At 45.0% G+C, this 23,996-nt stretch overlaps 1 protein-coding gene across 2 annotated transcripts in view; it reads right to left on the bottom strand.

Moving 5' to 3' along the window:
- Nucleotides 1-23,719, bottom strand: part of ANKH (ANKH inorganic pyrophosphate transport regulator) — a 141,909-nt gene extending 118,190 nt beyond the window's left edge. The window contains exon 1 of one of the 2 annotated variants that reach the window (XM_089908688.1): nt 23,276-23,719. In XM_089908688.1, the coding sequence (XP_089764814.1) occupies nt 23,276-23,371 (96 nt within the window). In that variant the 5' untranslated portion in view covers nt 23,372-23,719. The remainder of the gene's footprint in view (nt 1-23,275) is intronic. The other variant, XM_022581408.3, reaches the window with a different exon arrangement.
- Between the last annotated feature and the right edge of the window lie 277 nt (nt 23,720-23,996).

A 23,996-nucleotide genomic window follows, 5' to 3' on the forward strand; every position in this document is an offset into this window, starting at 1 on the left:
GGCAGAGTCTTGAGAGCTCCCCGGTAAGGCGGGTGCTGAGCTGTGGTCAGAGCGCTGGGGTGATTAGAACATGCCAAGGATGTAACTGCCTGCCCTGCGGCAGTGGGAGCCCATCTCCTGGGCCATTCAGCTCCCCAACCAATAAGTGCCCTGCTTCTCATTTCTCTATAACACACTGGACCCCAACAGATAGGAACTTCTGCCGATGAGCATGGGGGCTGGCCAAAAAGGAAGGAAAAGAGCCCATCTCCTGGTAGCAGGAGAGGTGAAGCAGACATCCCTGAAGCAAGAGCGGGCGGCCAGGCCCTGGTCAGAAGCCTGAGCCTGAGCAGGCAGTGGGCAGGAGGGAGGAAACTCAGCTAACGTGGGTTCTTCAGCCGCCTCTATGTGCCCTGGCTCTGGCCATAAGCTCTGAGGTTATGGCCCTTCACCAAAGGAAAACTACGCGACAGAAGCAGTAAGGAGAACCTTCCAGGCTCCACGAAATCCCGGCTTCCAAGCTGACAGTCAGGCAGCACCACTCACACAGCGCGCACACGTTTTGCACACTCAGGTAAGTAAAGATACCTGGGATCTATTTTAGACACCCGAATGTGACCTTTCCGTAACGGACATGATGCTTTTCTCGTCCTCCTGTGAATCCACGAAGCGGGGGTAAAGGGGAAGAGTAGGGTGTTCCTGCATCATCCCCGAGATCCTGACCTGCAGTCAAGGTGACATTCACAGTACAGCAAATGAGCCCCTTCGCCGCAGAGCAGGATGACCTCATTAGCTAGGCTGCGGGGTTTGTCTTCCTCTGCCTCATGCCTTACACTTCCCCTGAGTTCAAGTATAACCTAAAGCCTTTAAAAATTTTTTAATATCCCCAAGGTTGGCAGTCTTGGGACAACTGTGATGTCTTATGTTTCTCCCTGCAGCCCATTCTTCCTCTGAACGATAAGCGAACAGGTTCACTTACTTCCTAAACACACAATTATGTTTCACTTGCCAAGTTTCCCTGACCTTACGTTTGGCCTAACGTGTTTCTAGCTACATGTACTATTTCAGCGCTTTCACCAAACTTCCTGACTGTCGGCTCAAAAGCAGCAGTCAGACTTTAATTTAGAAGAGGTCCTTAACCTAAAGAAAGACATTAATGCCGTTTTGATCTCCACTGTAGCCTTCTAACTCTTTAGGTTTGCCCTCACTTGGGTGAGCTTTCTTGGTGACTACTTAGATTTTATTAAGGCGTGTAGCTGTAACTCAGAGATGTGGGGACACACAGGAAGTCAAAGATAACTAGATTTTCCATATTTCCCACCGCACGCGGGAGCCAGTCCACCTGGACTCAGATGAGCCCCGCCCACTGTGTGTAGCATCCCGCTTCACAGCGGCACAGGAAGAGCCTGCAGATTTGGGATTTGTTTATTAGCACGCTCTCCACACTTTAGGGATTTTTTACATTTGCTTTGAGTTTGAGACTTATTTCTGTCTTTCTTGGCCTCCTGCCCCCCCCCCCCCGCCTTTCCTTTGTGTATAACAAGCTCTTTGTCTGGGTCTGAGAATGCTGGCGCTTCTAGGACCGTCTTTTAGGGAGGATTGGAGCCATCAGGTTGGTATCCATTTTCTACTTAAAAATGTGTCCTTCGGGGGAGAAATGACTTACCAGCCTATCATATTATCAACATTTTCCTGTTCTTCTATTCCTGTTTAGCTAAGCATGCAAGGGGAAAACAGCTCTTTCTCTACCACTGAACTTTCAGAGGAGACTTTAATACGATATCTGATCATTTAACATCCAGATTAATGGTGTTGACAGAAACGTGCTTTCCAATAAATCCTCCCTTTTGTTACTTTGGCAAAGAACAAAAATGAGTATCGTTTTACCTGTTTGTCTAATAGTGAATCTGGTGAAAGTCTAGTTTGGGTGAATAAATGAGTCCAGAGCTGTCTTTCTTCCTTCTATCCTGCACGTGAAGCCACCACCCTGAGGTTTAAAGGCTTCGTTCGCTGCTGGCAGAAGAAAATAGGGTGGTTTTTGTTTGTTTTGTTTTAACCCTCCTGGTTTCATTAAGAAAGGACAAGGAAAGCAGACAGTATAAAGTAATCAAACAAAACCGGTGTGTATGTGTGTTTAGGGGCTAGTGTCCAGGAAGAGCTATCTCAGGAGTCCCTCATAAGACTTTAGTGCTTGCCACTTTTACCATATAGGGCCATAAACTTACAGGGTCTTCTGTAAGACCCTACCCAAAGACTTGGGTTGACAATGACTTGAGAGGAAGGTACTCTGGGTCCAGCCCTAGGAGAAGCCACACAGGGTTGCTGGAGTTCCCCTTGGATTCCAATCCACCAAGGGAGAAGGCAGAGCTTAATCTGACTCTCCCCACACTGGGCTCTGTGGGGTACCTTTAATGTCCTACGACACTGGTCAATGACCAAAGGTACAAGGGGACCCAGGGTATGTTTGACCAGCGACGTGCCAAAGGTAACAGGTTAATCACCCCAGGACTGCAAACTGGCCACTGAAAACTCTCCTTGTAGGCTTTTCACCATCTAAGAGATCCCAGTAAAACTCTTATTTTGACACAGCCAAATTCTAACCTCATGAGTATCTTTTGGTAAATCATGCTCAAAGCACCAGGTCAAACTGCTAGGCAGTGGTTGTGATGCTTAACGTTTAAAGGCTGTTACCAAAGTGTCTACGATGACTATTTCCATGAGTCAAGGGTTGAAGAAGGCATTGCTATCATTTACATGTATTTAGTGTTAACAGTCAGTGGAGTTTGGACTATGATAAGAAGTGGGCAAGATTTATTTAATAACCACTTTTAAGTGCTTTTTAGTCATTCAGCTTTTCAGAGGATTTCTTTTTCAGCTATTTCATATGTGGGCGACGGAATGGTAGCTCAAGCGTAAATGATGAAGCCATAGCTAAGCAACTGATTCTCGTTTCTTGGGCTGTTTCTATGAGAGATCTAGTTTACATCATCCAGCACAACTCCTATGAGAGAGAACACACCCATCTCACACACTGGGAAATGGACTGAGAATGAACATCAAGTTTGGAGCTTTTCAAACTGTGGTCTTGCAGGTTGTCTTATGAGATGAAGGGCTCTTCCTCAAAATCAGTGCATTGCTCTTAGGGAGAGGAAGGGGGCCGATAAACCACTACAGGCACAGGGTTAGCTGAGAAGAGCAAAACCTTTATTATTTTTATCCATACTGCTGGGGGGAGAAAAAGATGTAAAAGTAGGCATCTCAAAATGAGCGATTATGCGGCCAGTAAAGAAAACAGAGATCACTGAGGGAAAAACGAGATGTTACTGGTTTTGAAATGAAGTCTTTGCTATGGAGGCTGCACTGCAGTGCTCTGGATAACAGCTGTGTACGAGGATGCCCTGACTGCGGAAGGACGGAAGGTACCTTTCTTCCTGCGGGACGGGCGGGCTTCAGCCAAGAGAAGCAGCAAGCTCACAGCACTAAGTGAACAAAAGGGTCGTAATCAAGAAGGATGGTGTGTATCAGGGACTTCATCTGTGCTCCTGTGAAGCAGCTCTGCACAGGGCTGATGCTTTCATCTTAGCTGTCCTCTGGGACTGCCAGGGCCACATCAGCCGAGGACCATCTACTGCTCAGGCTGCCCAAATCTATGGGTGGGCAGAGGGACAGGCCATTTGTCCTGTGCCTGCACACATGGACCACGGACCCAGCCTTTCCGACAAGCTTAGGATAGAGAGAAAGGGAGGACTATGTGCTTCCAAGTAACCGCGGCTTGTTAGGAGACTCCCATGAAAAACTACAAGTGAAAATTCAAGAAGGAATTTTAGTTTGTTTTAAGTTTTACAGTTCTATGATGATGAGAAACTTCAAATGTCTAGGGGCTTCCCTGGTGGCGCAGTGGTTGAGAATCTGCCTGCTAATGCAAGGGACACGGGTTCGAGCCCTGGTCTGGGAAGATCCCATATGCCGCGGAGCAACTAGGCCCGTGAGCCACAACTACTGAGCCTGCGCGTCTGGAGCCTGTGCTCCGCAACAAGAGAGGCCGCCATAGTGAGAGGCCCGCGCACCGCAATGAAGAATGGCCCCCGCTTGCCGCAACTAGAGAAAGCCCTCGCACAGAAACGAAGACCCAACACAGCAAACAATAATAAATTAATTTATAAAACTCACTCCAAATTTCATACACAATAAAAACTACTATTAAAAAAAATGTCACAATTGCACCTTTCTATGATAAAGCAGTAGTAATTATTAAGAAGAAGATGACATCTTATTATCAGGAAAAGTAAGGTATACATTGTTTTTAATGCTCTGTTGAAAGAAAAAGAGTGATTTATCTCCCTCCATCCTCCCCCTCCCCTCACTCCCCTCCCCACCAAAACAAGACAAAACAAAACAAAACAGAAAAAGCAAAAAAACAAACAAAAACACACCTCAGAAGAGATAAAAGAAGAAAAATGCTTTCATGCCTAGGAGCTGTCCACCCTTAAAAAGGACAATAGCACGTGTATAAAATGGTTATTTCTATCGTACATTTTTGGAAACCACAGCAACATGCAGACTAGAGGAGCGACAGTCACCAAGAGGTTAATTGTACTGTGTTCTCATCCAGTCTGGGTTGCAGGCTTTATTTTTTGAAGCCCCACCATCAGCTTTACAGGAAATCCATGCTTTGCTTTCTAAGGTTTTCCTTTTTTTTTTTCCTTTTTCTAAATTGACTCCATCCCATTAAAAAGAAAATCTAGCTTATTTCAAACAACCTATAAATATTTTACATCATTCTGAGGGAAACCTCAAACAACAGAAAACTATCAAAATGTTGCCAAGGTTACGTACTCAATGATTGAATAACCTCAAAAGGGAAATACATGTAAACAAGTACATATCACAGTTCTGGGTTAAGGAGGACAGGGTTTAGTTTACCAAACAGTGTTGTGTTTTAAAAACATATCACTCTTATTTCCACTGTTGCACGTCAGCCTCAGTTGTTGAGGAACTGGCATATACTGGAGATCAGATTTCTTCTTTATAAACTTGTTACAGCAGGTAAGTCCCAAATGCATTCTCTCTCTCATCTGGATTTTGGGGAGGGAAAGCAGTCTAGTTCTATTCTTGACCATATTTTCTCCCTTTGTGTAATGGTAAATGATGTAATAAAATCAGAATCCCTACGGCAAAGGACTTTCCCCTCTTGCAATGTTAAATACACAGAGATAGCTCATAAACTCTGATTGCTAAACTTTATTTGTATAGAAATCCTTGCAGGTCATTAGGCTATATATTGGATAGACAGAGGGAGGGAAGGCAGGCTTATTAGCAATAGTGCTTGCAAGCTATCAGATTACTATTACTTCAGTGTTATTCTGTTTGGATCCCATGCTATAACATGTAATATACTATTGCATTGCTATGACATATAATATGTCACATTCAAAGCATTTTGGTTTGGCCACGGCCCACACTGATGACCAAAAGTGCAAAGTGCAGAATACTCTTTACTAGGAGACAATAGGTAATATCATACTGCTGTTCGTCACATCCGGGTCTACTCAGTCTAATTCCAGCCATGGTTGTGCAGGATGATTCCTCTGTCCTGGATGAAGGTACCTGGCAATCAAACAAGATCGCCATGCACTAATACACTGCTCTAATGTCACCTGCTCTGCACCCCTAAAGAGAAGCTGGTCTTTGTGTGCTCTCAGGACTAAGGGTTGGGAGTGGACAGGGGTCTCCCCAGCACGCTCCTCCACGTCCCTGGGATGTGCCCTGCAGGGTTAAGGCCATCTCCACATCAGGGAGCGCCTCAGTGGTCGCAAATCACCCTGACTCTTTCCCCTTGAGTGAAATCACCTCCCACAAAGGCATCGTTTTGCATGGGTTTTTTTCACCAGAAAATGATTTCTCACCCAAACACAAGAATAACTGGTTTTCAAGGTAGGTAGTCTCCCTGGTGTCTACATTATGACCGGCTGACAAACCCGAATATCAAGCCTGTGCCGCTAGTAAGCCCTCCAGATTCAGCATTGGAGGCGAGCTGCTTCCTGGCTGGCGGGGAGGGAGGCCACCTTGGTTGCACACTGATGCGCTTGTCCCCTTCTGGCCGCACACCCTCAGCGAAGCAAGCTCGGGGTACTGTGCTTAGGAAGACATCGAGTGGACTCGGATAGCTGTCCCTCCATTTAGGGGGACAGACGTGCTTCAGCTGATAGAAGACGGGGGACGTACACGCTAACCCTGAGCAAATCACATTTGTCATGTGGCTTATATTTTCAGGCACGGGGTCACCTCACCCAGTGATTTCACTCAAGCCCTTCTGAGGTTCCATCTGTGCCCAGTGCTGTAGGAAGGGGAGCCGGAAGGCAGGCACAGTAGGTGACATCACACACCAGCCCTGCCCCGGGAAGGGGGGTGGTTCGTAGGGAGATGGGGAGACAGATGGGTAACTATGGAGACACTGTGGGCTGTGAAGACAGAGGGGTGAGGCACAGAGGGCAGTAGCCTGGCATCTCCAGGAAGGGTGGAACGAAGGCCACTCTCCCCGCCTCTCTGGAGCCCACTGCCGTGAAAAAGCAACAAACTCAGCAAGGCAGAAACCCGTGGAAACCAATCTGAAATTAATGAACGCTTGGAAGGAAAAATATAAAAAAATTAAAAGACACCTGATTTATGAAAAGGTGCCGAAAAGCAAGGAAACTCAACACGTCGGCCAGAAGACACAGCCAATGAGAGCCCACATGGGGTGTTTTTTTTTTCACCTGATGATTAGATTTGAAGAAAGTAATATTCTGTAGCATAAATAAGGAGAAGGAATGCAAGGCCCTCAGGTTCAGAGGAGGGAAGGTGGAGGGGCGGGGTGGGGGGGAACTTCTGGTGGTTTGGGGAAAGCAAAGCCACAGGCTGTGATATTGAAGGCACAGAGCCAGGAATAAATATGAGGATGGAATTCCAGGAGGACCCAGGTGGAGCCTGCATGTGACTCTGAACTGCTAGGCCTGTGCCGTGACCCCCGCTCAATGCTGAAAGGGAAGTACCCCCATCCTCTTCCTGAGGACAGAGAAGACCCTCACACAGAATGGGGAGAAGGGTTAGGTCAGGGAGACACACAGGAAAGGAAGGCCGTCCTCCGGCTGTGGTCCTCTGATCGGAGCACAGATCGCGGCCTCTCAGGGGCCCCCTACAGGTCATGCCGATGTCTGTGACTCCAAGACTGGACTCCATACTCCTCCGTGCTCAGGAGGACCCCTGCTAAGGAGCACCATCCTGGGCATGGAAGGAAGACGGAGCTCACCTCAGAGAGGAGTATGTGGGCTTTGGGGTGAGTGGGCTCTCACGTCCAGGCTCATCTCGTACAGACACCCGCTGCGGGTGGCCTCCAGGCAGGGTTCCCCTGCGTGCCCGTGGGTCGTGGAACAACTGTTGCATTCAGTGAGAATACATTTTACAAACTGTGAAGTACTCTACAAATGTGAACTGTGCACCAGGCAAAGCAAAGGGCGATGTTTATTTTATTGCGTTAAAACTGAGTCCCCCTGCGACTGAGCTCCCTTGCTGAGTTTATGATTAATCTCTCTATCCAAAACTTTATTTCCTTTCTTGTCCCCTCTGACGACCTCAATCCCTTTCTTGTCCCCTCCGACCTCAATTCTCTGCTAACTGAACACCAATCAACCAGAGTCAGAGGACTAAAATTGCTGGTGTTAACATCGTTATTGTACTATAATTGCTATTATACATATAATCATTAATGTACAGACTCAGGTTGTTCCTCCAGGTCAAGATGAGCTAACAGACCCGCAAGCCATGGACCACCTGGCCAGAGAATGCACACTGGGGACATCCTGACCCCCTGAAACTGATGAAGAAATGTCAAGAAAGGTCACAAGAGGGTGATTACCCCAGCTTCTTTGCTCTTCCCCTTTAAACACTGCCCCCCCGCCCCCCCCCCCCCCCCGCAACTCAAAGACCAAATAGGAGTGGATCTGAGGCTTATCTCCCACTCCCTTGCCTAGCACCCTGCAATAAACCCTTACTTTGTTGCCGACACCTGCTCTCAGAGCTGGCTTCCTGAGCCTTGGGGCTCACCAGCCCTTTCTCAGTTACAGCCTCCTGAAAAAAGACTGTCCACTTCTGCTGAACGTAAAAGAAAAAACTGGGTTAAATGTTTGTTTTCCACCTGCTTAATTTAAGATATTTGTATTAATACTGGCCGATTCTTAAAAAAAGAAAGAAATGTACAAATATATATATATATTTATTTATTTAGAGGTGTTCCTTTTACAATATGGATATGGTCCCATTACAGAAAATGTTTTCATTTCCACAAATTTTCACCTCAGCTCTGAGCTTCCTAGTAGCTTCTTGGTTTCTTATTGTTAAATGCTGCATTTTGACTACTTTTCAAGAGGGCATCAAGATATCAATGGAATGAGGGCACAGCTAAGCCTCCATCAACAGATACAGGTAGATGTTTTAAAATTTTGTTCTCACTAGAAAACTTAGCAACAACACTAGAAAACTTAGTGATAACACGTTTAAAATTAGAATTTGAATGCCACTTATCAGGGAAAAGGAAACATGATATAGAAGTGGCAGGCCCCTTGGAAATTAGCTAGGCACTTAAGACATGATTAGGTCACAATAAATTACAGGGCGGGGGGCATGAATTTTAAAGTCCAGGGAGCCACAGATTGTGAACAGCAGAACAAGTCTTTCTCTAGCCATAAAGAAATGAGAGTTATTTTGCATGTGAAAACATTCAAAACTGCCTTCCATGTCGCACTAGCAGGGGACAGCTCACTACTACAGACTTTAGATGACATCAGCTTACAGGCAATGGTTTCCCATGGAAATAGCTGAAGGCACGTGACCTTCCTCTTGCCATCGCCATCACCACCCCCGCCTCCCCGGCTGTCCTGGGTCCGGGACGCCAGCGGGAAGCGCGGCTCCCACAGCAGCCTGAAGCGGCGTCCAGCCTCAGGCTCCCCTGTTCTTCCGTCTCCCACAGTCCACCCAGGAGAATCTGCCCAGTCTCACCTGTTAATTCCACCCCAGGGGTTCTGTTTCACATCCACCCATCTCTCTTCCAAGTCTTGTCAATTCATCCTCCGAGGGCTGTTGGACACTCCCATTTATGAGTTCTCAAATGACCACAGTCACAGCCAATGAGGCACGTGGATCGAGAAGACATTTTGATTTTAAATTCACCCAGTTTCGAAGGCCCGTGGCACCGACCTCCTCCCCTCCCACGTGCCAGCACCTTCCCTACACTGTTATTAAGCCAACTGTTCATACAGGTAATTAGGACAAATGGTATTTTTCAACATTACTGCTTTTTCCAATGACTACTATTCTAACAGCATGGTTTTCTACTGCTGCTTGTTGCAAATAGATAATATTTTAATAACATTAGGGGTAATGTAACTTTGGTCAAGTGGCCTGGAAACCTAACCACAATTTATAATATTATTTCTACAGCAAAATGTATTCTAAATGATTTTTATGAATTACAACCAGGCTGTAAGCTGTAGACAACACCAAAATACAAACACACAAACATAAAGCCATAAAAAGAACCCCTCTAAGGTTGGTCCACTCCCTGCTGTTTACACAGTAAACATTTAATATACAGAGAGAGGGAGCAAAACAAAGGAGCCTCATCAAATTTAATTCCAGATGACATCTCTGCTGTCACCAGGCCCTGGTCTAAACTGTAATATTATCCTAAGCACAGCACAACGATGATGAGGATAAACTTGCTTCCCCCAGAGTCCTAATGTAGTCCAATGCCAAATATTCTGAAGTATTTTGAATTTTCCAATCACTACTGCATTAAAGCAAATGGCTGAGCACTGACTGTATTATAATAAAGCATTTTTAAAGCTTGAAGGAAAAAATGAATATTCATAGTATTTGCATTTAGGTGAAAATGCAAAAAGCTCCCATTCCGGATAATGTAATGCAGTGGCCCCTTGGAGAGGAGGGCAAGAAGAGAGAAACAGAGCAGCAGTGCTATCCAGATACTAAGCATTTCTTGTTGTTCCCACGGTTATGCATAAGGTGTATTCTCTCTCAGGCAAGCAATGTAAAACATCTCACTAGATCTATTAACGCATTACCGTGACTGAAATGGAACTCATTCTCTTCACCAGCTCACTCCAAACCAGCTCTTTTAAAGTTGGGTAACATCGCTGTCAGCTGCATCCTCTCCCGGTGGCCAAGTCCATTTGATTCTAGACAGCTTTTCTCTTTTAGTGCTCCCTCCTCGCCCCCAGCCCTACTCTAGGCCTCCTGCAGCTCGCTGGTGGTGGCCACAAGAGGCTCTTAATTGGTTTCCCCACCTCTGCTCTCACCTCCCTCTAATTCATTAGCCACAAGGAAACCAAAGTTATCTTTCGAATATGCAAATCCAAGCACATCACACCCCCACTGAGAACACTTCAGCATTCCCCAGTGGCCTAATGATCAAGGCCAAACTCCTTAGCCTGACTGATGGGGTACTGTCCCACTCACAGTGAGCATCTGCCATTTTCCACCTGGAACTCTCTTGCTTTCCAGAATAGCAGATACGCCACTCTCTTGATCTGATCTCAGGTCTCAGCTGGAACCAAAGCTTCCCTGACCCTTAGGATGGGTTATAGGATCCTGGGATAAACACCCTATTCTTCCCCCATCTCAGACCTGATCACATTCTTTGGCAGGTGCCTGCCTGTCTGTTTGCCCTTCTAGATTCATCGCTGCACAGCTAAAAGTCAGTCCTTTTTCCTGTTCCTCTTTAGTGACTAGCACTGGACCTGCCACGCTGTAGGTGTTCAAGAAACACCTGTTGAATGAACACATTCATGAAGACACTCTTGCCCCCTGCATTCCATGTTCTCCATTAATAGTGAAACTATTCTCCATTTAATAGGGAAAACACCCCAAAACAGTATAGTAAGCACCTGAGAAAGAGGGTTACAACTTTCAGCTCATTAAGCAGCCCCCATAATTTGTTTCAAACACCTTGGTGTGTTACTGCCATAATTGTCAACAAATTTGAAAAAGGTTTGGTCCCATTTGTATGTCTAGATTAGAGAAGGGGCCAGTGGTACATGTAGCTACCCTCCCCCAAATTTGTGTCAAACAGCAGCCTATGATAAAGAGAAAATGAAATTTAACCTATCATTTCAAAAAGTGCATGTTACCTAAATCCTAGTAATTCAACTAAAACCGACCAAACAATCAAAAAAAACAACAACAAACAACCCACTACTGAGCAAATCCAGCCTTAAACATCTTTTCCCCAAAGTAGGAAAAAACAAAACAAAACAAAACAAAAAACCCAGCAAAAGTATTGCTGACACACATGTAAAATCCCAGCGTTTCCAGCATCTGTCCTCCAGCACGCTTCTGCCCCTGCTCGCCCCTAACCCAGCTGGCTCTGGCTGAGCAAGTCCCCTTAATGCGACTCACGGATTCAATACACAGCAAGAACAGTCAGTCGGCTCTAGTCAAGGATGAGTGACAATAAACAGGTGTAGCGGCAGCATGCCTGGCTCAAAGTCTTAGTAATACTGCTTTACACAGGGGCAGCACTTCAGACTTTTCAAAGCTCTTCTGTGTCTAGTCTCTGTGTGGTCTGCCCTTCCAGAAGAAGGTACAGAAACCCTTTATACCTGTTTAACAGCTGGGAAAGCTGAAGCCCCCAGAAGTCGAGCTCTTTGCTCAAGGTCATAGAGCCAGTGGGTGCAGGGATGGAGGAGGTCAAGTCCAGGGGGGCCTATCAGGAGTGGACATTCTTCCTCTCAACCATGTTGCAGTCAGCTTGCAGCACTACTAGAAACTACAGACAAGCCACAGGGACTCAGGGCCTCTCTCAATAAGCATGAACTATTTCCCCTCTCTGTTTGCTCTGCTGCTTTTCTCCAAGGAGGGCTCTAACTAGCAAGAAGACCAGTTTAAACTGAAGAACCCAGGGGCAGGGTGGTAGAAAAGAGAGAAGAACACTTTCTGTTCTATTTCCCCTAAATATCACTAGCTCCACATTTCCCTAGAACAGTCAACTCCAAATACTCTCCTCTGAGACCCTAAGCGTGAACTATTGGTCAGAGAAGACTGGCTGCTCTGCAGAGAGACTGAACGACCCGGCACAGCTGTTCAATCTGCTCATCTTTAAAGTGGGGAAGGTGACGACCCTACCGTACATGCCAGGAGCCTCAGGCAGGACCTGGCACCTTGGAAGGTTGGTTAATTTTTTCCTCCTCTCCCACGAGTTCACCCAGGAAGTTTGGGGACGCAAACTTCTTGAGCATCACTGAACTCATCAAAAAAAGCACTTTTCTCTGCCGTGAAACCTGCAGGGACAGATATCCCCCCAGATGTATGAGTAAAACCCACTCACTCCTTTTCCTTCCTGTGCTTCTGCCCAGTCCCAAGTGGAGTACGTATTCGGTCCAAAATGTGCTTACTGAAAAGAATGAAAGTCCTGAAAGAGTTTAAAAGTATGACATGATGAAAAACGGAATTGATGTCTCAGCATTTTAAAAAATGCTTTTAATAAAAGAAATCATTTGAAGGAGTTCAGTACCATGTGGCTTTGAAAGAACTAGAACACAGTTTCCAGGGCAGAACTCACTGGACAGTAAAATGGCATCCTGGTTGGGAATGTCCACTGGGGGCCGGGGCCACATTCAACAGGCACCTGCAGGGGAAACTGGGACAACTTTCTACAGCCATGTGGTGTCGCACACAGTGGAAGGCGTGAAAAGGTGCGCACGTGCACAAGTATTTCTAGTGTTAACCCAAAGAAATAATCAGAAGCAAAGATCTCTGAACAAAAATGTTTCAGAGCACTATTTGTAATAGAATGAAACAGGAAAAACTGAACGCCTAGCTACAGAGTATTGTTAAGTAAATTATGGTGTGTCCTTGTGAAAGAATGCCATTAATCATATTTGAGATGAATACCTAAAATCGAGGGAAACTGCCTGTGATATAAAGTGGAAAGAGGTTACAATTTTGTTTGAAAATACACGGATAGAAAAGAGATGGGAAGGACATGCACTAAAATAATAAATAGCAACACCTCTAGGTCGTGGGCCTAGAGATAATGCTATATATCCTCATTTGCTTCTTGATACTTTATTTTTCTTCTTTATACAATGACTATAACCAGAAAAAAATTAACAAAATTTTTTTTAAAGAGAGATCCTCTTCAAAAGCCACCAGCTTTCTGAGTAGCTTATGAAGTTAATGAAGATTTTTAAAATGTTGATAAACTACGCATAACATAAAATTTATCATTTTAACCATTTAAAGTATACAGTTCAGGGCTTCCCTGGTGGCGCAGTGGTTGAGAGTCCACCTGCCGATGCAGGGGACACGGGTTTGTGCCCCGGTCCGGGAAGATCCCACATGCCGTGGAGCGGCTGGGCCCGTGAGCCATGGCCGCTGAACCTGCGCGTCCGGAGGCTGTGCTCCGCAACGGGAGAGGCCACAGCAGTGAGAGACCCGCGTACCGCAAAAAAAAAAACCAAAAAAACCCCAATAACTCCCATTTCTCCCCCACCGTAAACCCTGGTAGCTGCTATTCCACTTTCTGTCTCCATGACTTAGACTACTTAAGGTACCTCCTATAAGTGGAAGCATACTTCCACATACACAAAAGCATGTCCTTCTGTGTCTGGCTTATTTCACTTAGCATAATGTCCTCAAGGTTCATCTATGTTGTAGCATACATCAAAATTTCATTCCCTTTTTAAGGCTGAATAAATAGCCCATAGTATGTATGTACCACATTTCATTTTATGATGCTAGCTTTACGTTTTACGATGTGAAGCAGACTTTAATTTTTAAGCATGTCTGAAAATCAAAATGATCAGCAGTCCATATAACTGAAGGATGTATATCAACTGAAGAATTAAAAACACCAAATCGTACAAAATAAGGGGAAAAGTTATTTTACACAGAAAGTCAAATTTTCTACCTGCCTTAAATCCACTAAAATCCACAACATTGAGCCATAGTTTGCAACAGGAAAGAGTAGCAGCGCTACGCACTGTAATAACGGTGAGTGGCCGAGAACTCAGTTATCTGGGACCAAAGGCATATGTGTCACTTTGTCTTGGCAATTAAAAAGGCTCCCACAGCACTCAGAACAGCTGTGGCCTCGGAGGGAGGGGCACCAGAAACCTTCTGGGCTGATGGAAACCCTCCATATCTTGCCTGGTGTGTGGGTTATGTCAGTGTGCATCTGTCATTTGTCAGAACTCATGGACCTGTTCATGTAAGATCTGTGTACCTCACTGTAGGTAAACGATACTGTGATTTTTAAAAAGGAAAGAAAAACAGGTTCACCAGCCTCCTCCCCTGACAGAAGACATATTAAGCCTAAAAGCAATTAGAGTAAATAAGAATTTTAGAAAAACAAAAGTGGTTACGCAGCTCAGCTACTGATGCGCGCTGCCACCGACTGCTTAAGGCCCTTTAGTGGATCTTCGGAACTCAGTCCAAGCTCCTTTCTCCTCGCTGCTGAAACACTGGTTCATCCGGGGAAGACTGGTAAACACTTGGACTAACTACCAACAGTGTCAGGGAACTGCCCAGGTTTGGTAAGCAGCCCAATAGGTGTGAGGCCCAGGTGGTGTTGGCACATAAAGGTGTGGGCCTCAGTGTGGGAGGAGGGGAGGTACGCCCTGACCTCAAGTGGGGCTCCAGGTGATGCAACGCTGTGTCGGAAAAGGGAGGGGGTGGGAACCATAACCCATCCCAAGGAAAAACCACAGTTGAATGTGAGTCCGGAGCAGAGAAAAGACCCTTCACTTCCTATTTTGGATCGGGCGGGTGGCAAGGGTCTTTCCAGTTGCTTCTGCGTTGGTCTTGGCTAGGATCATGAAGAGGTGAAAGTTACCTCTTTCTTATGAAGCGTGGTTACTTGTTACTCTGCTCTGCACTGTCTGTCTTTATAAAATGTCAAGTTTAGGCCACACATCGTGGGAGACCGCCGTGTCCCAGCGCATTAACTTTCCTGCCAAACCATTTAGAGCACTCAGACAATTTGTTTTTCTTTTTTGTAATCTGCTATTTTAGATTCTCCACACTACCATTCCCCTGTATTGAAATGCATGACCCAGTGGCCAAGAGATCTCGGGGCTGTTTATGGAGCAGCAGTAAGAGCATAGCTACTTCTTATCATCCCAAAGACAGCTTTGAAAACACAAAGCAGCCACACCTAAGACAACTGGCACATGAGAAAACGACAGTCCGGGACTCAAAACCTTCCCTAGACTTAATGTTATATTTCTAAAAAAACTGAGCAGGGATTCTGACTAGCTTACTGATGTGGACTCATTATTATTTAGTTAAGAGAACAACCAGGAGTGACCAGCTTTCACCATGTAAATGCTCTTGCTGGACCACAACCCGGAAAGCTTCCTGACCCAAACTAATCCTTTCTGTCTCTCTCACAAAATAAGCTACTTTTAGTTCTCACATCCTGGGAGGATTACGGCCACAAAGCCAACTTCTGCCCTCTCTCATTCTTGCCTCAGCTTTCTCCCTAGAAAGCCTCGTTAATCTGCTTTTAAAAACATTCAGCTTTTCAGCCATTTAATTCCAACTGAATGTCCCGAGGAGCCTCAGCCTCACCTTTCTAGTCACCCTTGAAAGTTCTTATCCAGGGAGTCCCACTTTTGCTTTTAACTTCCTCCCAGCCTGAAGTCACAGGTCCCCACGGCCAGCCGCAGTCCCCATCCAGGTGGGATGTGCCCAGACAAGGTACAGGAAGTGCACTGGGAACGTGGGCTTGGAGGTGCCTCTCGCCTCCTTGTGCTGGAGAAGAAGGAGCCATACACACAGCCCCTCCCCCCGCCCTGAGGTTGGGGACAGAGATGTGGACCCACGTTTGTAAGCGGACTGCCTATTCATACTGGCAAACCCATCTACAGAAAGGCAACCCTGTAACAGTGCTGGGTGTCAGACTCATGGAAAGCCTCGCTGATCTTGTGGTATCAAAACCCCATAAAAAATGTAAAAGCCAGCTAGGGCCCGTGAGCTAACTTAGACCAAAATGTACTCTTCCCACAAGAAATGAAGCTGGTCCATCTGTCCCTTGGGACCACGTGGCATTCCTGGACCAGCTGTCCAGGCTGTTTTCTGATAACTCATTATCTAGGAGAATAAATACCACCTTTGCCCTGACAAATAACTAAGTTCTTTCCCTTGCCAAGGCGGACCTGGAAAACATTTTTGCCATGGAGAAGCAGCCATATAGAACCAGAAAGCTGTGATGCATAAGTCTTCACTTGACTAACTGTAGTCTTGGTCATTTTAAGCTCATTTGTTCTCAGCATGGTGAGCGGTACTTCGTTTTTGGCATAGCCACTGAAAGATTCCCAAACCACAGAAATAGCAAAATTAAAACAAAACAGAAACAAACCTGGGGTTTGTATGGCTTGATATGAAGTCTGCTAATATCCCTATCCTGTGACTCTATTCTCATCTTCGCAGATGGGTGGTATCCACTTTGGGGACAGGAGAATTTACAGAGAATGAGGCAGGGGTGACAACCTCCAGATAAGAACTGCCTCTATGTGGTTTACTGTTCATCGCCATGACCACAGACTCACCGCGCTACTGCAAGTACTGAGTACCCTGCCGTACGTTATCACAAACTGCAGTGTGCAATCAGGCATCTCGCTCTGTGATGCTCTGACTGCAAAAGTGTTTCATGTATGTTTTCTCAAATAGGACCTGATTTGAGAGCAGGGCCTGTGTCAAATCTGGCAACACTTCCCTTATACAAAGGTCACTTACCTGACATTGACTCTAGAATCTCTCTAGAACAGAAACCAAAATAGGGCAGGGCAGGAGAGCTAGTTTAACAAAGTGTATACACTTTTTTCGCAAGGGAGACCTCCAAGATTATTTATTCTTCATTTTTTCATGGATTTCTAATGGATTTTAGTTTGGGGGGCCCAGAGCAGACCCAAAGCAGAAAATTAAAAAGCAAGTATTCAACATGTCTTAGCTATTTTTATTAATTATTATTTTTATTTGATCGGTCGGTGCCAAACTCTTTGCTAAGTATTTTGAGCATCACCTGTCAGCGGATATCCTGTCAGCTGACTGCCAGTACAACATTCACACGCCACCAAAAAAATGTTCGTTGAGTTTTGCATATAGTATTTATCTAATATGGTAGAGAAAGGTGCAATATAGATTTCTTGTACTACAAAAAGAAAAAGAAAACCAGTGATTTGCATTTTAAAGGACGAGCTTCAGGGACTTCCCTGGCGGTCCAGTGGTTAAGACTTGGCCTTCCAGTGCAGGGGGTGCAGGTTCAATCCCTGGTCGGGGAGCTAAGATACCACATGCCTTGCGGCCAAAAAACCAAAATATAAAACAGAAGCAATACTGTAACAAATTCAAGAAAGACTTTAAAATTGTCCGCATCAAAAAAAAAAAACTTTAAAAAATAAAAAGGATAAGCTTCAGTTATCAAGAAAATGCACTCACAGAGGTAGCTCACATCTAGATAATTCTGCAATAAAACAGGGTTTTCTATATTTCTATGACATTGCCACATCAACTAATAAAGTCATAGGTGTTAAAAAAACACTGGATTTAATTTTTTAAATGTAGATATGACCCAAGTCACTCTGGTGTAAGTTTAAAGAGGTTTATTTATTTCAGAGCAAAAAGACATGGGAACCAATTACTGACCACTAATATAAAACTGGGCTTGTCACATCAAAAAAGTGAGATGATGCTATAAACGATATTACTTGGTACGCTTTTAAAACTGCTTTTAAAGAATCAGATGTAAAACTAGAAAGAGATTTAGATATCGTCTTGACGTAAGAAGTATTTGATTATCTTTTGAAGGAGATGCTTGGGAAGACGTATTCTGACAAAGTAGTAGTTAGGCTGGTCATCAAACCACCTCAATAAATCAATGAGTAAAGAAACAAACCGCAGAATTATACCTCTGTGGCTCTAGAAATAATCTACTTACCTAAGTGCAGTGAAAGAGAGGTACTTTAAACACAGATGTACATCTAAAGAAAACTGGGAAACACAGTGGAGAAGTATCAGTTGGACTAAGGAGGTCACGGTGTCCTTGACTAAATACGGACTGCCAGTGACCTCATTTTCTATGTATGAATGAGAAGCTGAAACAGGCATCAAATTATGCTAGGCATAAAGCCCAAGGCAGTCAGAGAAAACACATTATCTACTTCTTACACAGAGATGCTCACTGAAACTTTATGTTGGAAAAAACAAACAAAAAACCTCAGCATTTAAACAACAGGGGAATATACAGCAAAGGAAATTACTGTATGCACATGCAATCACATATTATACTGCTATTTAAAATCACAGTTAAATACTTTTAAGTGATATGGGAAAAATGTCTCTGTGTTCTGTGAAATATATATATATATATATATATATGTACACACACATATGTATATCCTCATTTATGTAAAAAAAAAAAAAAATTGGCAGGAGATACCCAAAACATTAAAGGGGTTTTTTCTTCAGAGTCGAATTAGAGGTATTTTTACTTTTTTCCTCCATTTTTTAATATGTAACCAAACTTTAAATGGTATATGTTACTTTAATAATTAGAAAAAAATAAATGTTGTTTTGAGATTTAGTCCATTAATATAGAATAGATTGGAGGAGAAAAAAGTCTCTCACCGACCGTTACTTAGAAACTTAACCTGGGATTTACTTTTCTGTCTGTAAGTACTTTGGAAAGTGGAACATACAATGGACACTTTTGTTATTACTTAGGGCAAGCTCTGCCTGGGGAGGTCTCTTCCATCACTTAGTGACCTTGGATGACGAGTCCCTGCCCAGTAGTGGCCAGTGCCATGCACAACATTCACTTAAAAAAAAAAAATTCCTGTACCTCCTGGAGACCTTTTTTTAAAGGGGGGTGAGGTGGGGGGCATTTCTCTATTTAGTAGATGAGGAGAACATTTATTAAGCTACTTTTCCTGGGCTTCTCTCTCTCTCTCTTTTTTTTTTCCCCATTTTGTGATGTTAGTAACTTGAAACCCTCTTATACTGTGGAAGCCTAACTCTAGGTTTCTTAAGTTAGAAAGGAGGGCTGGGGAAAACATGAAACATTCCTATTATACATCTTACTCTAGTAATCAACAATCCATATGCAAAACTCTTCGTTCACAGATAAATCCCTTGGGTCTTTGATCTATTATATTGGACCCAACCAAATTCAGTGATTCACTCAGGGTTACCTGAAAGAACTCAATCTCGCGAGTGTCAAAGAGTAGACTGCCTGGCACTGAGCAGAACACGTTTCTTCTAAAGTGAGAACAACTTCAACTTTTTCTCTTTCAAGTCTTCACAAGAGCTGTCCTTAACATTTTAAGTGTCATTAGGTACCTTATAAAAAAAAAGATCACTGATTTATTCTATATAATTTGGTGAACTTGGCTTTTAAGGAATTCAGGGACTTTGTACCAAGTTTAATTTTAAACAGAAATCACAGTCCTTTGAATATGGTGAGATCAAATGGACATTTGCAGACCCTTCTGAAGAAATACATTGTATTTCTTCAATGTATCTTCATATCTTCCATCTTTCTTTAGCAATCTATATTGCTCTAATGATAAAGACTAAGTGATTTCTAAATAATTTTGTGAAGTGTCAGTTGTTTCTTATCTTTTTTCCTCTCTTTTAACCAAAGGCTATGCCAACCTTGCCAAAATAAGACACAGCATTGATTTAATTAATTATCTGGATAATTTGGCCCTTCTTACATGACCCTCTTGGTCACAATCTCCCTTTTCTGAGAAGCCTCGTTATGATTGGCTTACATCTGTTGAGTCTTTAAAATTCAAACTATGACAGCTAAGATTACATTTAAGCCAAGGCTGGAACTCCGAAAAGCCAGAACTTACTTCTAAATGTCTAAGAACTCCTGGGGGTGGCTCTCAGTGTGCAAGCTAAGTGTGGCTAAGGGCCAGGAGGATATGGCTGGAGCCCCGGCTCTGGCCTGCACTGCCTATGTGAACTTGGACAAGGGCTTTAACATGCCTAGGCCTCTTATTCTTTCCTCATATATAACACGTGCTGAGATGTTACAAGCACATACTAAGTGCTCGATGAATGGAAGCAATGAATACTTTTGCTTCTCAATCTGTAAAAATAGAAATAAAATGCTAATTCCACATATACTGCAACTATCACCAAGTGTTCTACACACCTAAAGGGTTCTACAAACATTGTTTTAGTTTCTGCAATAAGGGTGTATTCTCATTTCTTCCATGGTGCATATGCTTAATATTAAAAAGCAGGTCATTTTATTCCATACAGCTTTTTTTTTTCCTTTTTTCAGTGCAGAATTCAACACTTGCCTCCACCCCCAAATTACCGCCACCATCAAAATTGAAAAATGTGATGATAGATTTCATTAGAGTAAATATTCCATAATATTTGGGTTTCTTCCCTAACTGGCCTATAACATTACAGGGAAAGCTCTACATAACGGATAACGTTCATGGAAAACATGAGGAGGCCCTGGACGGGCTGTTACAGGCTTCTTCACAGCAGCCCCACACGTGACACTAATAGCTCTGAGATAATGTGTAATGCCTTCACACAGTCACATGTGCTGCTTATTCAAATTTCAGTGGAACCTTGCCTATAGCTGGGTTTTCATTTTAAAGGTTCTGTCCACATTTCCGACAGAAACCACAAACTGAGATGTTTATTACCATTAAAAAAAAAAACCTCATCTAGGGAACATTTACAATGATTTCAGTATCCTTCTGTTCTTGACAAGTTAGAGACTTAAAAGCTAATGGGCTATTTTATTTTTCAATTTGGGGTTTCTTCAACATCTCGAACACCCGTGAACCAGGGATTGTTTTGACCTTTGGACTCCCATGTCACCTAACCTACTTTAGAATTAGTAAATTACTGAAATGTGAATCATTGTTCACTCATAGCAAGGTATAATATACACCTGCCCACTCTGAAAGAAGAACGGTAGAAACCTACGTGTGTCCATCTGTCCATAGAACATGACAAGACTCCACATCAAGAGCTGCATACTTTCAGAAGTCTACCGTAGACCCGTATTTGTATATAATAGGTTCACTGTTCCTCCTCTTTATTGTGCCTCAAAGCAGTTGGGGTAAAATGTTCTTTTATTCACGACCCACCTATGACCAGGTCACTCTTTAGCTCACATTGCAATTCTTTCCCTCCAGTTTAACAGTAAGAAAAAGTAAGTTCTGTTCTTTGCACCCTGCCCCATTTTGCAGAATTATCATCTGATACTGGAAGGCAAAGCAAGGTTTTGGAAGCATATCAATTTCTTCCCTCCATCTCCCCACCCCTAACTCTGATAAAATATCTCTACCACCAGGCAGCATGTAGGCTCATAAATACACTGGTGCTTATGGGATAAGGACCTCAAAGGACACTTACTGATAAAACTTGCTTCGGTGCAACAAGACAACTCTTCCAGCACTTTGCTTATGTCACCTATGACAAGGAGCTTAGCAACGTCTCAAGGATGAGTGTGAATTACTAGACCCACTAGGATAGACCACCTGTGTAGTCGTCTTTTATGTCTAGCTTCCCTTTTGTGACCTCAGGGAGACCCCTTTCTTTACACTCAAATCAAATCCTTAGTTATATCACCTTGCATTAAATCAAGGCAAATGTGAGGCAATACTGTGGTATGTTTCAGGCCATTTAATTATGGCAAAGAATACTCATTTCTTCCAGTTATCCCTATAATACACACACACACACACAGCTGCTACATTTCAGGGAGAAGCGATCAGGTGAGCAGCCTGGGCTTTCTGACAACCTTTGGGGCAGCTCCAATTAGATAAGCTTTAGAACAGTAAAAGGTTGAAGTGAATACACAGCACTTGACTCATCTAAAATGTGCAGTGTAATAAATTCAGGCCTAAAAACCTTTCCAAAGATTAGAGGAAATGCCCAAAGTCACCAGTTAATTATGCAAAAAGGGAAGGTTTTGGGGGGTGGGGGTGGAGGTGGAGCAACAGAGGAGCCCTTGGGGGACCCTGGGGAGGTGCTGGCAGAACAAAGTGGCAACAGAAAAGATATAATATTTCATCGAAGGAAATAAATTGGCTTACTAGCTAGACAAAGGTCTCCAGAGGCTATGCTGCAATACATTGTGAACACTTGTCAGCAATAAAATTCGAACTAAAAAGTGGCTTACAAGATGGGCTAAGTATTTGGGAGCTAAACAGTTCCAATCAATCAAAAGTTCTGAGCACAGAGAGACAAATGCAAGCAGATATTCATCAAAAGGAGGAGTCAAATGAACCCCCTTCCGAAAAACTGTTTGGTTTTTGAAAACTAAAGGTGCATCGAGATAGGTGCCTTTTCTATACAAACATCCTTTGAGGTCTCTTGACTTAAAGGAAAAGAAATAAGAGTACTACAACGTCAGGAGCTGCTCAATCACATGCCGGGGCCAGTGCTGACCCCTGCCCATCAAGGTGACAGGCTGCTGCCCTCTTCCCCCAATCCTCTTCCCGGCCTTAAAAATGCAACTGCATCCCGCCGCAGGCCTGCGAAAACGGGCCGCACGGGCAAAGTGCGGAGTACCAGTGCCCCGCTGCTGGAGAGGCTGCAGCGCTCGATTTGCAATGACGCCACATGGAGAGAAATGGGGGAAAACATGAAGAAGAAACAAGGATGAGAAGGCAACAAACAAAAATGTGCTCCCCTTCTTTAGTGGTGCAAGACGGAAAGAAAGGAAAAAAAAAAAAAAAACCCAAACTAGAGATGGCCAATGGTCGGCTTATCAGGACACATATGGGACGCCTCTAATCCATACATGAGCTTAAAAAAAAAAAAAAAAAGTACCTGGGAAATCAACTTGGACACTTTCTAATACAAAATTCTCCCCATGATCACGTCACCACAAACTCGGGATAAATAAAAACCCCAGCACTCAAGCTATTAGAGACTACAATTTACTTACAAACCAGAGGTTTACATAATCACAAATTACATAATACTCCTGGGCACTAAAAATCCTTCTGTAAGTGAAGCTCCAAACCCTCCGGTCTTTTAACGTTTTCCAGGGAGAGCTGGAGAAGTCTGCGGAAGAACTGGGCGGAGGGGGAAATGGAATGCTGGAAAGTCATTGACAAGCTGTCAACCCAACCAAATGTTCCAGGATAAAAAGAGACTCGGAGCAGGTGACTCTCCTCTGTCCCCATCCCCTGCCGCACGGGCGTCTAAGGCCAAGGCAGTGGGAGCAGGGCGCAGGGTGCGGGGCGCGGCCGGGGCTTACCTGCTCCCCGAAGTCGATGGCTATGTTGGTGATGCCCAGGGGCACCAGGAACCGGATCAGGGGCCAGTAGTGCGTGAGCGCCGGGAATTTCACCATAGTCCCCGCCGTGGGCGGACCCCACACACATCTGCCGCCGGGAGGAGACTCTGCCGGGAGGCGCGGGCCGAGCAGGCCGGGCGGGGGCGCGGGCGGACTGAGGCCGGGACCGGCCGGGTCTCAGGGCGGCGGCGGCGGCTCCTCGTCGCGGCTGCGGCGCCCTCTCCGAGCGCGGCTGCTCTAGCAGGAGATCCGCAAGCTCAAGTCCATCCCTGCTGCCCTCCCACACAACAAAGATCTGTCGGGAAAAAAAAGAGGAGGGACGGCGGCGGCGGCAGCGGCGGCAGAAGGTTCCGCTGACAGCGGCTCCATTATAAGCGCTCTGGGGCCCGGAAATAAATAACCGCGCGCACGAGGCGCCGCCGCCGCCGCCGCCGCCGCCGCCGCCGCCGCCGCCGCCGCCGCCGCCGCCGCCGCCGCCGCCGCCGCCGCCGCCGCCGCCGCCGCGCAGAGGAAATCAGGGGCGGGCGCGGAGGCGCGGACACCGCCGGCGGCCAGGGGGCGGGCGGCGGGCTGGGGAAGGGGCCGGGCCGGGCGGGCGGCGCCCTCCTTCCCTCTTTCCCTCCGCCGCCGCCTGCGCTCGGCGCGGCCGCGGGGGGCGCTGCGCACGCACAGGCCGCGGAGC

The sequence above is a fragment of the Delphinapterus leucas genome, chromosome 3 (assembly GCF_059928025.1).
Source record: "Delphinapterus leucas isolate spDelLeu-1000000601 "Yukka" chromosome 3, BTC_Dleu_Yukka2, whole genome shotgun sequence".
Classification (NCBI taxonomy): domain Eukaryota; kingdom Metazoa; phylum Chordata; class Mammalia; order Artiodactyla; family Monodontidae; genus Delphinapterus; species Delphinapterus leucas.